The following is a 14,387-nucleotide window of genomic DNA, read 5'->3' on the forward strand; positions in this document are numbered from 1 at the left end:
CTACAAGTCTTAAACAATACTGTTCTTCATACGTCGCTGTCCACGTCGAGTCTTGTACCGATCACGTAACGAGTCGTAGGTAAAAGTGAACCGGAAAAAGGAAACAAGCAAACGACACGTCAGCGACATTTCTCCCGCGCGAAACACTTCGACGGAACACGCGACGAGAAAGAGTAGACCTCGAGAACAAGTTGTTCGACTTCGGTGCTAGACAAGGCAAGGATGAGAAAAAAAGGGTGTATAGTGTGTATAGTGTGCCAGAGATCGATGGAAATTCGAATAGTTCCGTAAAAGGGTTTCAGCAAATAACGTAGCCTCTTTTGTACTCTCAGTCGTAAAAATGATTCCGATAACCGAAACATGCTCTCGACCATCTCGACCGTCCTGAATGCGATCTTAAATAGTTAACGCGTACTCTGCTATGCCTGACGTATTATGCATTACGCGGCAGAGAGACCACGACGGACCACCTACCTCTGATACCACTTAGCGTGACGTCGACCGTAGAAAGGAAATGCAGAAAATAGATAGAAAAACGGCAGCGTTGAACGTATCGTAGCGAAACGGAAAGGTGGGTCTCGAAGATGCGAAGGATGGAAAGACGAGATTAGATGAAAAAGGCAGGTAGATGATTAATCATGGATGTGGAGAGCGAAGCGTGTCCGTGTCCGGTTGATCGCCAAATGAAAAGGCTTCTCGGGCAAACGGTATCCGTGGGAAGAACCCTCGCGAACCTCGACGATAAATCCCGCTAGGGCTCTGTTACTTTGCGTCCGACTTATCATCACCGTTCTGCGTGCTGTTCGATCGACAGTCGATTAAGTGACCTCTGGGTTGGCGGCTACTAGGCTGGCCCCTGGGCTAGATGAGGGCGAGCTTTGGGGGACAGCAACCGCCCGTAAAATGCCCGCTGGCGGCCTCCCGTTCCCGTTTGCGGCGGCCCTGGCGTTCTGCAGCCTACGTCGAGAAATGCATTCGTTTCATGTAGATCGTATTTACCTCGCTAATCTACTGCGAATGTGCATACATGACACTGAATGATCAAGCACTCTGAGGAACACGTCAACTACGAAACAAACGAGCGCATCTAACTCGGTGAAAAGAGCGATTAACAGTTTGCTCGGCAATTCGAGTAGTTTGTCAGCCGATCGGATCGATAAAACGAAACGAACAAATAAAAATTCTGCTCGGAGCAAAGTGTTAATCGAAAAGAATATTCTTCTCGTCGCTATGAGAAGCTCCGTATACGAAGACCGTAGCATGGACTGGTTACTTCCGTTCAATAAACACGATTAAGACATATATAAAACAGAAAACACAAAGCACCGGTTACATTCCGTAATAACACAGAAGCTAATCAAGATGATTCGTCGAATCGGAAAGAATATAGATCGTTATTCGGTGTCGTGAAACAGGGTGCACTGATCGTCCTGGTGAAAGCGAAAGAGCGAGTATCCTTCAAAAAAGAGATACGGGAGCGATAAACGAGCAGTGTTTGCCGCGCGACAATCGCCCTACTTGTTTTTCGTTACTTACCGGTCGTGAATCGTCCCACGACAAGCTGCATTAGTACACACAGAAGAGGGAGACTTTAGAACTTTAGATGTCTTTCGTACGATAAGCCTTTCGTGTGCTAACAAGAAGTCTACATAACTAATAATGCGTGCACATCGTTGCAACAGGAAATGCAATTATGTGCACCTCATGGATACTAACTTGATTTTCGACTGGCGCATAAACTGTTGGATCTTCCTGGCGGCTTGGTGCGCGGCCTGCTGATGGACCGTTTGCTGCCTCGAACTAGCCGATCCTGGCCGCGAGCGATAATTCCTGTAGTTACTTTGTATCACCAGAGCTGCCTTCGTAGCTTGTCTGTGAACGGGGTGGGAGGGAAGAAAAGTAGAACACCGTGAAATAAGAGCTTCCAGAAGACACGCTCTGGGGATGCGCTACGTAATATATACACATTATGGGCACAAGAGCGAAAGAAGCAGGGTAGGTAGGGGCTAAGCTTTCATCTCAAACAAAAGTCGTATTAATTTAATGCCAGGTTAATTTTGTATTCGGAACACCGCGGCGGAGGTAAGGAACTTGCTAAAGTTTCCGAATTATTTACGATCCCAATTAAAAGTTCACCGCGCGGCGTCCTCCTCCCAAACCCACCGAAGTAGCTAGAGAGGTAGATAGAATGAACTTTGGTGAAATCCGTCCGATTCAACCGGATCGTTAAATTGGCCCCGCGCAATGGTACGCCCTGTCATCCCGCCATTTTTATTAATTGCCGGTTATTAAAACTAACGTCCCCCAACTCGCGGGATACGGAATGCAAATTCGACGATCTCGCGCGGCCACGGTTAGTTAGAAAATCGATGGGGAGGTTTCCGTGTCGCGAATATGGATCGGGGGCTACTCGTTCTCGAGAGTATTATTAGTATCGTTATATTTTGGTGTTCGTGTCCCCGCGCAGTGGGACCGCGCGACGGAACCGAAACCCGTCCTCTCGCCGGACAAATCGAGAAAAGAGAACCGAAGAGCAAATAATACGGCCCCGACGTGTTAAGCTAAAAACAGATTACCTAAAATAAGCGTACTGTTTATGTCGACGATAAAATTGTTGGATGAGCACAGCAGCGTGTCTCTCGGCTTCCTCCTGCCTCTGACGTCCCTTGTAATTTCTGTAGGCTTTCTGGATCATTCTAGCGGCATGATAAAGCTCTCTTTGCTCCCGATCGGACAGAGTTAGCCTGCTCAGATCCGCTTCGTTCCCGTCACCGTTTCCGTTACCTCCACCTGTTACAGTTCCGCGAATTCCAGATTCGATCACGTTACCGAACTTTCGATCTCCACCGGTCGAATAGTATTGCCCGTTATGGCCGTTACTGCCGTCGAGCTGCAGTTGCAGCTTCAAGAATTCGCAGAAGTCGGCCGTGGTAGGCGGTGGAGATGGCGAGTCCGGTGTGAGGCAGCTGCTAGATGGACTCGAAGGACTAGCATCTGCGTCAGCATCCGAGACTGATGCCGCTCCTCCACTGCACTCGCGATACGAGTCGAACAATTCTCCAGAATCGAGCGGCTACAAGAATTACGATCACCACGCGGTATGAATTTGACCAGCACAAAAGAAAATCGGAAGTGTTGCTTAAGCAATATATTTGAACGAAATATACCTTATGTCAGAAACGAAAGGTGTTATATAGAGAGACACGTCGGACACTTACCATCTGTTCCATCAGAGCATCCTCCAGAGATGACAAGGGCGGTGCCGGGGGAGGTGGCGAGGAAGAAGACGGAGAATCACCTTCCGCTCTCTTGATCCTTTCCGGTAGCGCTGCTATAATTTGCTCAGCCAATGTCAGCACCCTCGCGTCTTCTTCCCCTATAAAAAGGAATCACCACCCTAGCCAAACTCGAAAAAGGTGTTACGGGACCGCCGAAATCACATTGATCACAACATCGAGGTTTTTTTGTTTGTTAGTTTTTTTTTTTTTTTTTTTGTTAAGCCGTGAACGTATTTGTATACGATGAATTGGACGTTAATAAAACGTGTGACACCAAAAATTGCGGATTATTGCGCTTTCACGCTGCGGAGATTTTTACACACGACACGAAATCGAACGTCTTCGAACAGGCAAATCAGATGGCGAGCGTAGACGTATTTTCTCAGCTTGAAAGTTCTGCTCTACGGGTGACCTGACGTAGCCCGTGGTATTCGACAGTGTGCGTTTCCGGATTTAGTTGGCTTGTACGAATCACGTGTTCTTGTGTAAATTGTCTTGTAGCTTCCAATTTAGTATTTTGTTACTTTTTCTACTTTTTTTCTTTTTTTTTTGTTAGTCACGAATACATATCGGCTTTTTAAAATTCGTGTCGGCATAGCCCAGAGGCGAGATTGTTCTATCTCTCGAGGAATTGGTCGGCAGCCGATAATAGGCGGCTAAGAAAGTTTTAGACGTTTACACAGCAATCATCCAACACCAGCAGTTACGAAGGCCAAGCAACACCAATACTGCTTTAAGCTGCAAGAGTTCAGAGGAGTTAGAGGACAGCGAGCCTGGACCATATACCCGGTCGTCTGGTACGCATAGACAGAGAGACAAAAAAAAAGGAACACTGTGTATGTGTGTACGTGTGTGTATGTAGTGTGTCAGAAAGAGAGATAGATAGATAGATAGATAGAGAGAGAGAGAGAGAGAGAGAGAGAGAGAGAGAGAGAGAGAGAGAGAGAAAGAGAGAAAGAGAGTAAGGGGGCGCAGTTTTAGCTAGGAATACTACGGATCACAGCCCGCGCAGTACTGTTTTATCTAGGCCGATGAATCTATACGTGTAGTATTAGAAAACAGATTTACGAATATATATTAATATGTATATATAATACATATATATAGTGTATACATATATATATATATGTATATATAGTTACAGACAGACAGGCAGACAGACAGACAAATAGAAGGGGAAACGAGGAAGGTACGGACCTACAGTCTCCTGAGGGGTCGGAGCGCTTTCCATTCCCTGCTCGCTGAGGGCTAATGACGAGTCATCCTCTTGCAACAATTCCATGTTGTCCAGCAGCGGCGAGCCACCTGTGTTTTTCGATAAACCCCTTAATGCTACGTTTCCTGATTAATTTTTACGCTCGCATGTGACTTACGACCTTGTACTCTAAATCTTACGGTGGGGATTGGCGCGGGGAGATATCTTTTATGGCGCGGGTCGTTATAGGAAAAGGAACTGTGATTTACGTGTTGGACGTGAATGTATGTGCGTGTATATATATACATATATATACGGAAGAGGGCAGTATAATAGCAAACGAGACTAACACAACGCCAGATCGAGACCGCTGTCTTGAGATGGCCTCCTAGGACTAGGGCTGGCGGGTCGCAAGAAAAGCCTCTCGTCTTGCCTTCTCGCTTCGAGTCGATTCAATTCTTCAGCGATCGCCGTGTGACCATTCTCCGCCGCTAACTCGGTCGCAGTTCTGTTCTGACAATCCCTCACGCGAAGCGCCATTGCGTTCCATCTGTGCAGACACGGACGGATATTCGCAAGACGAACTCACGAACATAGTACACGCGTTGACGAGAGTTCGTAGAGAATAGACAGGGAGATACGAACCTATAAAGGATCCTGGCAGTATCCGCGTGTCCCGCTGCACAAGCCCAAGCAAGTGGCGTAAGACCTGCACTATCCTGCCTCAGGGCATCGACTTCGGCATCTAACACGCTACTAGGATTTTCCGCTCTCCAATGAAGGAGCGCGCAGGCTAACCTGGAGAAGCCCAACCCAGCGGCCAAATGTAACAGAGTAGGGCCACCGGATTGTAAGGGTTCCGCTCCGGCTCGCCACGGACGGACAACAGCATCCTGTAACACGAACGATTAAACCCATTCAGACCGAGAATCCGGATACAGCGATCGGAAGTGACAGCGTGAAATCTGTGCGAGATACTGACTTGACAATATGCCACTAATCGTTCTTCCAAATGAGTTGCGGGAGATGGAGGACCGGGTCCTTGTAAACGAGACTCCACGTCCGCCAAACGATCCAAAAGAGCTCGTTCAGGACTGGGCTCGGTCGTTGGTGCTCGACGATATTCGAAAGCAACGCTATCGGAAACAACGAAGCCATCGCAGGCCACTTGAAGGGACGCCACACCCGGAGCATGAGCTGGGCAACGACACCGTAATACTCCCGGTTGTACCAAACACGCTTCGACCGGCTCGGCATCGAACAATACCGAATAGGACTGAGAATTACTACCACCGGTCCAGGGACCAGCGACCAACACCTGTAACAAAAATTAAATCCCCTCTACTCTTTCCTGAGCTCTGTATAAGCCTCGACAAACGAAAGTGTACAACCATCTACGTTAAACGACACGATACGCAGAATAGATCAGGCTCACCTTGACGCCACCCTCTGTGTAACTCCACTCCGGACTATACTCGGCAATATGGACGGTTGTTCCAGGATGACATCCCACGTCGTTATCAGACCCACCTCTCTCGTCAGCCTTACTCTGTTCAGCCTCGAAATCGTGAAGCTCCGGCAAATCGCCGAACACATCAAACGCGTCCAAGTTGACCAGAACATCGTCCGACGAATCGATAAAGTCCATCGGATTGATCATGCTATTGTCAGCCGGAGAAGGTGACGGAGACGGTGGGACCATATTCGCGGACAACGTTCGCTGAATATCCTCTTGACTGAGGTCCAAGGTCTCGGCGAAATCGGTGACCTCGGTACCGGCACCACCGATCGGTAACGATTGAACCGTGGAACGATCCATACTTTCCTGAGCGTCTATCTCCTGTTGGGTCTGCTGTTCTCTGTCCACGCTCGTTTGCTGTACAATTTGTTGCTCCGTTACCTGTTGCATCTCCACTTGTTGGCTTTGTTGCTGCTGTTGCTGTTGTTGCTGCTGTTGTTGCTGCTGCTGCTGCTGTTGCTGCTGCTGTTGTTGTTGTTGTTGTTGTTGCTGATGGTGATACGGTTGGCTGTTGAGTATCAATAGTCCACCACCACCTTGGATTTGTTGCAAACTTAAAACTAGAGGAGCCGGTTGTTGATTTTGAGTCGTATGGGAATGTCTTGAGTAAACGCGGGGTGCCGGTGAGGCTGTAGTTGACGATTGCTGACCTCCGGTAGTCGAAGAAACCTGATCGTTAGAATCGGTATTAAACAGAGGTAATTATTGAGGAACGGCGCACGCGTGAAACGCGTACGTACCTGATTGTCCGGTGTTAGTCTCCTAGGTGCAAGCTGAGTGCTGCTGGTAGAAGACGTGGAAGATGCTCTCTGTCTGTCCAACAGTTGAGAAACTATCATGTCGACAGGATGATTCGAGTGTTGTGTAAGATGAGGATTGTTTGGATCGTCATCTCCACCGAGGAACATGGGTCTAAGCTGAGAAGCCAGTTCGTCTCGCGTCCACTCCTTCTTGTCTGGCGGCAGTGCGAGACACGGTGGCAGCGCCGCTAGCTTTGCGTCACCGTCCGGGTAAGGAACGTTTAAGTAATGAACGAGGACGACGTCTGGATTCTGTAGTAGCCAATAACATCGCCGATGAAACGTCGGGAGGATCGCCGAGTGCACGTAACAGCCGTAGATGCACTCGACCCCCTGGACCTGTGATTCAAGATCGAAGAAACAAATCTCGGTTGAGCGACCACGCTCCGATCCGCGTCTGATTTCACCTGTAAGTTTCAGGAAGGATACCTTCAATTTCATGTGATCCTCTCGTGTAGTTTTGCCATCTTTCCGTTTCTTCCAGCAATAACCGTCTCGCCGGTAACGGACTTTCTTTCTCGAGTACAGTAACATCGAACCACTTCGAGGTCGTACCTTCACCTCCCGACTTTGCCATTCCGCGTGCCTTTGGAAACTGATCAAGATGGCAGCAATTTCCTGACAACAGAACCGAACCATTTCAATTTAAAGGGACACCCTGCACCGTGTCCCCTGCTCTTGTTTCGTTTTCACCTTAGGTCACGGTGCTCGACGCGTCGCAAGCTTCGAGGATGGAATCGGAAACCCCTCGAGATGACGAGAGGATAAGGCAGCCCCGACAAAAGGGGAGGATACGCGGATTCGAAGGAATCATACAGACAGCTCTTCAACCGGCCTCGCTGACATCCGCCTTTTCCGACGATTTCGCTTACTTTCGCAAATCGCCCCGATACATCTTTCAATCTTCCTCCAATACTCATCTTCGCGAGTGCACCAGCGTTGCCAGCCGAGGCTAGACGCTCAAAATATTCGCATACATTTCCCCGACTACGTCTAAGAGATTCGTCTCCTCGAAATCCTCGGTGTCGAGAACCGTACGAAGAAATACGAACTTGGAGAGAGGAGTTAAATTTTCGCCCTCTCCTCTGACATAGGAAAGTTCGCGAGCACGTCGAATAAAAACTTTTCCTAACCTACATGCGTGAGAGCAACCTTTTCTACATGCATAATGTTCGAAGATATGAAAACTAATGCGCGCGTTCGTTTCCTTCATGTTTACGTACAACTAATAATAGCAACTCGGTTATTATACGGTTCTTTATTGATTTTCCTCACGAAGAACCAGCTGGAAAGAGGAAGAGAGAGAAAGAGAGAGAGAGAGAGGCTCGAGCTCTTAAAACGAAACGCGTAGCGATACAAGAGGGTGAAAAGAACATGGCAGGAGTCAGTTTGGCTAGAGGGAGAGAAAAAAATGAAAAAAAAATCCAATTACCGACGAACAAATTTTGCATGGCTAATCGTGACACGTCGTTTCTCGCGCCGGACGCTGTTTCAGCTTGTCGTGCAATCAACGAAAAAGGGAAACGTTACGAGACGTGTACAAGGGGTGAAAAAAAGGGGCACGTCGCGAGAGTCGGAAAGAATTTGGTCCTATAAATATTCGAGGAACGATGGAGATGGTTATCCGCAATTTCCACCGGCTGACGACAGAATGTACGGAAAGTGAACCCCTACGGGGAAAAAAAATTGAACACTCGCAGGTGAAATAAGTACGCGGGCAGAAAACTGCACGGCACGCGATCTGACGTGGTGAAATGCAAATCGAACGCCAAACTGCGGCTGATTCGTCTAACCATGGAAAGGTGGCTGGTAATAAAACTCTCAATGTTGATATAAAGTTTAGCCAGCGGCGCTTCGCGTGTCGCTCCCGTTCGAAAACCGTTCGCGATCGTATCGACGTTGTAAAATGATTCCAACGGCTCGGGGGGGGGAGGGGAGATCACCCGGTGAGATTCTGCAAATCTCCCCGTCGTAATATCGAGAATAGTACGGATACCAGGCGGTAATTGAAGCGACACGACCGCAACGGTCGTGGAATTTCGCGTACATTTCGTACCGACAGATGGTCCCCGATTGGGGTTACTTGGCTGGCCTAGCAGGACCCGCAAATCGTACATTTCAAATGATCCACGACAAGATTGCGCTCGCCGTGGTTTCAGTTCTGTTACAAGGACGCGATCGTAGCGGGCACACGAGCACTGAACCGGTAGAGTTAATCTTGCCTTCGATTATGTAACAGAATTGGTGCGAAGACTGTCGAGGAGCTTTATCCCGTCGCGAAAGAGGTAATTGGTGGAGAGGGGAAAAAAGGAGGAGCAGAGCATGGTTCAGAGTGCTTAATGTCTTTGGGCGGACCTTCGAGTTTCCAAAGGTTCTCCAGTGAACGTGGTCTGGTTATAAATATTCTTAACGAGGGATGGATGAGAATGAGCGGGACGGATAACTGGAATGGGTGGGAAGGGTGAAATAGAATAAGAGCACGGCGTAGTGGCCGCAGCCATTAGGCCAGCCGAGCACCGAGAGCGAACCTAGATAAAGCTTGCTCGCTGTATTGCATTGATTTACAACTGGTTAATTGATCATTTGCATTCTGTCGGAGATACATTGCGTGGTCATCCGTATAGAAACTGGAAGTTACCGGCTCGACTTTCCCCGTGAATTCACGAACACGTTTCCCTCGCCTTTGGCTATAATTACCAGCTCGCTGATCAATGGTAGAAAAGGTCAAGAGAACTCCAGCTCGGATGCATCGTATGATCGCCGCTCGTTTCTCATTCGAATCGAAATCGTTTTCTATTTCGCGATAACGTACTGTTACGTAAGAGACGAGTGGGAACCAGCAGAATTATTATATTCACCGGGCATATTAATAGCCCGTCATCGCATCATATTTAATCAGCCCTGGAACCACCACCACCACCACCACCACCCACCCTGCCACGAACAAAATCTTCTTCACGCGAAGCACCCACGTGAATTGATTTTGTGTATGCGTTACCATATTTTGTAACGTGCCAGACGTGAAATGGGTCAGGCAACGTGGAGAATAGTTTAACTTGTAAGACGGCGTCTGACAGTGCATATCGTTATATTGCGTGCAAGGTCGGCTTCCATGCAACGCCAGTCAGACCCACAAAAATTTTACTGTAACGCCGCTCCGTAATTGCGTACGTAACGCTCGCGACTTTTTGTTTCGCCCCGTGTTGCACATTTTTTTTTTCTACGGACGCGTTTCACAAAAATCAACCGTGCAAATTCATCGCCTTCGCAATGAATCCACGCGAAAGAAGGTCAGCTAACGTACTCTTCGAACGACCGGACACCGTATAGATCTTTCAAGATACGATGAAAGAGCCCATAGATTCCTGTATTCAGTTTAGCGGATACGTAAACGAGACGCCTTCTGTCCCGCGTGTTACCGGAAAGGATGTATTCTCCTTGATTTACGAATGGAAAAGGACCGATAAATCGACCCTCCTTCCGACACCCAAAACGAGGATGTTACGTCCTTTCGACGCTTCCTGTTTACGAACACATGCGCTTGACGAACTTAATCGAAGATTGATAATCGATGGTAGAACGGTATCAATTAAAGACAACCATACGTGTCACGTAAATAGTCGTAGTCCGACAATGACGATTCTTTTTTAATACATAAATGTATATTTTTTCACTTTTTGAGACCTGAATAGAAATTTCTTGAAAGAATAAGCATCGCTTCGAAATGTCTGCAAGTTCTTAAGCCCCTGTCAGTAGTATAAGGCAGCGTTCGATCAGACAAGGGGAAGCGGACACAAGTAAGTGGCACAGGAACGTCGATGACAAGCCAGAGACTCTTGTCTACCATGTCAAAAAGCTACTCGATAGTTCCCTGACAGACTGGTGACACTTTAATCGCCGATGACATGGAAACAATAAAGTTCGCATGTTCTCTAAGCAACCCAACTATTCGAGAACACGGTCTGCCGAGCGGACCATTAAATTTAGACGCTCGAAATCCTCAAAACCTCGTTCACCAAAATTGTATGCGTTCGATAACATATTTGATTCGAATCGGAGGCTCACCGTGGTGGTTCGGTACCGAAATACATCCGAGAAATTGCATATCGATGCAACCCACATAAACGTTCCAATACATTGGTTGCTCCGTCGTCTCAGAAAAATTAACCGATTCGCAACGCACCGAATGACATCCAGTAGATATCTCAGTGGGACGATAATCAATCCATGGATCGTTTAGTCGTTAATTCACGTGAAACGTTGGAAATCAGGGACGCTTGAAACGGACGTAGTCAGGGGCAAGCAAATGTTGACGCCATAATAATAACAGCTCGTGTTTGTCGAAATCAATTTCGGTGTTACGTCCAAATACAATTTACGAAAAAACGGCCGAGTCGGAAATTGCATTACTAACAGTGCAAACTAACGTTTAATTGCGTCGACTGTCATTGTGTGCCCGGGTAAACTGTAGCCATTCAATGCATCTATACGCCGCTGCAATCGGAAATCAATAACCAAACAGAAACATTGTTTTCGGATCGATTTCCGCTTACAGATAGGCGGCGCGGCTTCGTATGCTCATCAATTAAACGAAATGTTATCGCAGAAAAGTGACGAGAGGCCCTCCGTCAACGTGGAACGAAAAATCCAACGGTAATCCAGAAATATCGCTGTTGGGACTTGAGATAATGTTGAACGGTTGACCTCAAACGAACGAAGCAGAAGAAATAATCAACTTTCTATCCTAATCCGCATAACGGTGTAAATAAAATGTAAATGGAACAATCGATGATATTCCAACGCCCGGATAAAGGTAACAGATCTACGTATTATTACGTGTTCCAGATTTCAAACACTTATCTACCGTAATAGTTTCTTATCGGTTACCAGCTAATAAATCAACGTCGTTGGGCCTCATTACCGATGCCGAAAATGCGCAGAACAAACAATGTGCTTTTCCCAGATATGTGCTAAAAATTGTTACTATAATTCCCATCGCGGGAGCTACGTTCGCCGTCGTGTCTGGTAATAAATGGAATTTCATCAGGCAACGATAATAAGAACGGAAGCGACACGACAGAAAAGTTGGTAAGTTGTCAGGCATCAATTTGGTTGCGAAGGGAAAAGCGGGAATGCGAAAAGCTCAGCGGCGCTCTCGGTGGGCAAAAATCGATGAGGCAACCTGAGGGTACATACGTGTCTCTTTCTTTTTTTTTTCTTCTTTTTTTACCTCTCTTCGGGCAATAAATTCTAGTTCCGTATAATCGGGGCTATTAAAAAAGTTAATAGGAAAAGTTTCCGCGGAAGAATTGTACGAACGGCAACGGGAATTGATTCGCTTCGGGAACAGAACAGAACACCGAGCGACTTTCAGCTCGTTTGAAGTTTAGACTTGATTGCGACCTGTCTCCCAATAACAACTTAGAATTTGGCATCGGCTCAATAAAAATTCAGCCCCGGCCACGGTCTGAACAATGGACTCCTCGCTACGTCAATCGAGTAAACCGAATTTCCATCCCCAACTAGTTCGCCCCCGTTGGTTAGTTAAACTTCTCGTGGATGCAGCACAGTCGGAAGGTGGAATCAAAGTTTACCGCGCTCCATTTATCTCGTAGTAGCCCCGTTTATTCGCAAAATTTCCATGCCCCGACCGTGAAAGATGAGAGAGAGAGAGAGAGAGAGAGAGGAGCTAAAAGTCCGCTGATGACGTGCCCGCGTATGCGTCGCATCAGAGACGAGCTCGAGAGAAATGGCGTTGAAGAAGAGATGGGCGACACGGCCGGGGCGAGGGCAAAGGAGTAGAAAAAAGAAAGAAAGCAGGCGAGAAAACAAGATCACTCCGAGCGGAGCGTAGCAAAGGATTTCGACTGCGTACGCGAGGCTCTCCGTACTTGCCCCTGCCACAAAAAGTTGCTCCGTTAACTTCCTAAGAACTTCGCCCTATGAATAGTTTCGCGAGCATGAATCGCTGATGCGCTGGGCTTTCATCAGTCTCGCGGATCTTCAGGGTACGTAAAAACGAACGAGCGGAGAAAAAAACATAGAGCGGGGGGAGAAGAGAGGGAAAGAAAAATGATTCGACGTATTATTAATAGCGATACTTTGTGCTCGCTTCGAATTTCTAAGAGGCTGATAATGCCGGGTTCATTCATATTTATGATCCCGCTAATCCCGCCCGTCGAAGTTTACGTCAACGTAAAAACTTTGGCGATACGAGATATAAAAAGATGATGCGGCGGCCGAGTTCCAGGTTGACCTCATTAGCGATGCATATTACACGCGACAATAGATAAGGGAAACAAGAGGCAGCTTCCACGCTTCATCGTCGACCCTCGACGATCAATTAAAGGTGAACCGGTGGAAATCCTTGGAACGAGCGAATCGAACTTTCGCGATAACAATAATCTCCGAACAAAATCGTTCCGAAACTTCTCCCGGGCCGTGAGATTAATCCTGCAGACAATGCGTGAAACGATAGATAGGGGAATAAGAGTCGACGAGGTCGGTTTCTCCGAATGATCGGCTCGAGCGAGGTGATTTTCTTCAGACTCCTCGGTACCCTTAATTTCCGGTACCGTTTAGAGGTAGGGTGGCTCGATGAAGGAGAGATTCGTAGAAAAAAGAAAGAGAGAGGTAGAGTTATCACTGGGAAAGGATTGCAATGGGGCAAGCATAGGCTCGCAATTGGGTTCGACTCGACGGAACTGAAAACTCAACTCGGCTCGGCTAAGCTCTCTAGCTGGCTCCAGCTATTGATCGGAGGCCGACCGGGGTCAGAGTAGCAGTGGACTACATCGGTACACCTACGAGTGCACGGTGCTCCACGTGTTGGTATGTGCACCCTTGCACACCGATGCGAGCTTGCACACGGACGGATAGCATCTATCCTCTCTAACCACCAACGGCGTTGCGACGTCGCTATTTACTTTACAGTTGTGCCTACTGGAAAACGCCGTGTAAATGTGTATCCAGTTGGTGCCGTTAGAAACCGTACGCTCTTTTGTTGGAATTCGACCGAGACGTTACTTCTTTTTTTTTTTTTTTTGCCTTTTAACCTGTTTGTTTTTAATCGCAACTTTCTGCGTCGTTGAATTTACTCTGCTCGAGAGCACCGTTCTCCTCTTTTTTTCCTCCCTCCCCTCTCTTAATCCGGAAGGTTACCAAAAGTCCAACCGTTGCCCGGAACGTTTCGTACACAATTTGGAATTAAAAATAATCAGTTTCCAACTCACCTCGTTGGTGTTCCATCGGTGCCTCTGGGTTGGAAAATGCTCAGCTCGCGGCAAGGTCTCCAAATTCTCCGGAAGTTTTATCGGATCTCCATCTAAACAGACGGAAAGGAATGCGATGAAAAAAGTCACTCTAGCGGGTATGAATTTTTTCGTTTTCTGTTTTTTTTTTTTTTTTGGCGAAAAAAGAACGGATCCTGATATCCAAATGATTTCAATTACCTTTATCGTACACGCGTTAACTAGTCCGATTATTCTCGTATCACGCGAGTTGCCGTAATTTGTGCTCGCGTATTTATTTCGACGAAAGCATAGACGTTTGCATAACACATCATTAGTCGTGTTTATATGCAACGGATCGAAGTC

The 14,387-nt window shown here is 47.3% G+C and overlaps 1 protein-coding gene across 5 annotated transcripts in view; it reads right to left on the bottom strand.

The window, feature by feature from the left end:
- Positions 1–757: 757 nt before the first annotated feature.
- Positions 758–14,387, bottom strand: part of Camta (Calmodulin-binding transcription activator) — a 33,820-nt gene continuing 20,190 nt past the window's right edge. For 2 of the 5 annotated variants that reach the window (XM_076898617.1, XM_076898590.1), the window contains exons 4-15: positions 14,025–14,116; positions 7,222–7,410; positions 6,733–7,131; positions 5,909–6,661; positions 5,456–5,791; positions 5,119–5,366; positions 4,824–5,023; positions 4,476–4,583; positions 3,219–3,376; positions 2,577–3,073; positions 1,717–1,872; positions 758–957 (exon numbers count right to left, since the gene is read on the bottom strand). In XM_076898617.1, the coding sequence (XP_076754732.1) occupies positions 819–957; positions 1,717–1,872; positions 2,577–3,073; positions 3,219–3,376; positions 4,476–4,583; positions 4,824–5,023; positions 5,119–5,366; positions 5,456–5,791; positions 5,909–6,661; positions 6,733–7,131; positions 7,222–7,410; positions 14,025–14,116 (3,275 nt within the window). In that variant the 3' untranslated portion in view covers positions 758–818. Of the gene's footprint in view, positions 958–1,536; positions 1,562–1,716; positions 1,873–2,576; positions 3,074–3,218; positions 3,377–4,475; positions 4,584–4,823; positions 5,024–5,118; positions 5,367–5,455; positions 5,792–5,908; positions 6,662–6,732; positions 7,132–7,221; positions 7,411–14,024; positions 14,117–14,387 lie in introns of all 5 variants that reach the window. The other 3 variants (XM_076898608.1, XM_076898600.1, XM_076898624.1) reach the window with 3 other exon arrangements.

This window comes from Xylocopa sonorina, chromosome 1, assembly GCF_050948175.1.
Source record: "Xylocopa sonorina isolate GNS202 chromosome 1, iyXylSono1_principal, whole genome shotgun sequence".
NCBI classification, from domain to species: Eukaryota; Metazoa; Arthropoda; class Insecta; order Hymenoptera; family Apidae; genus Xylocopa; species Xylocopa sonorina.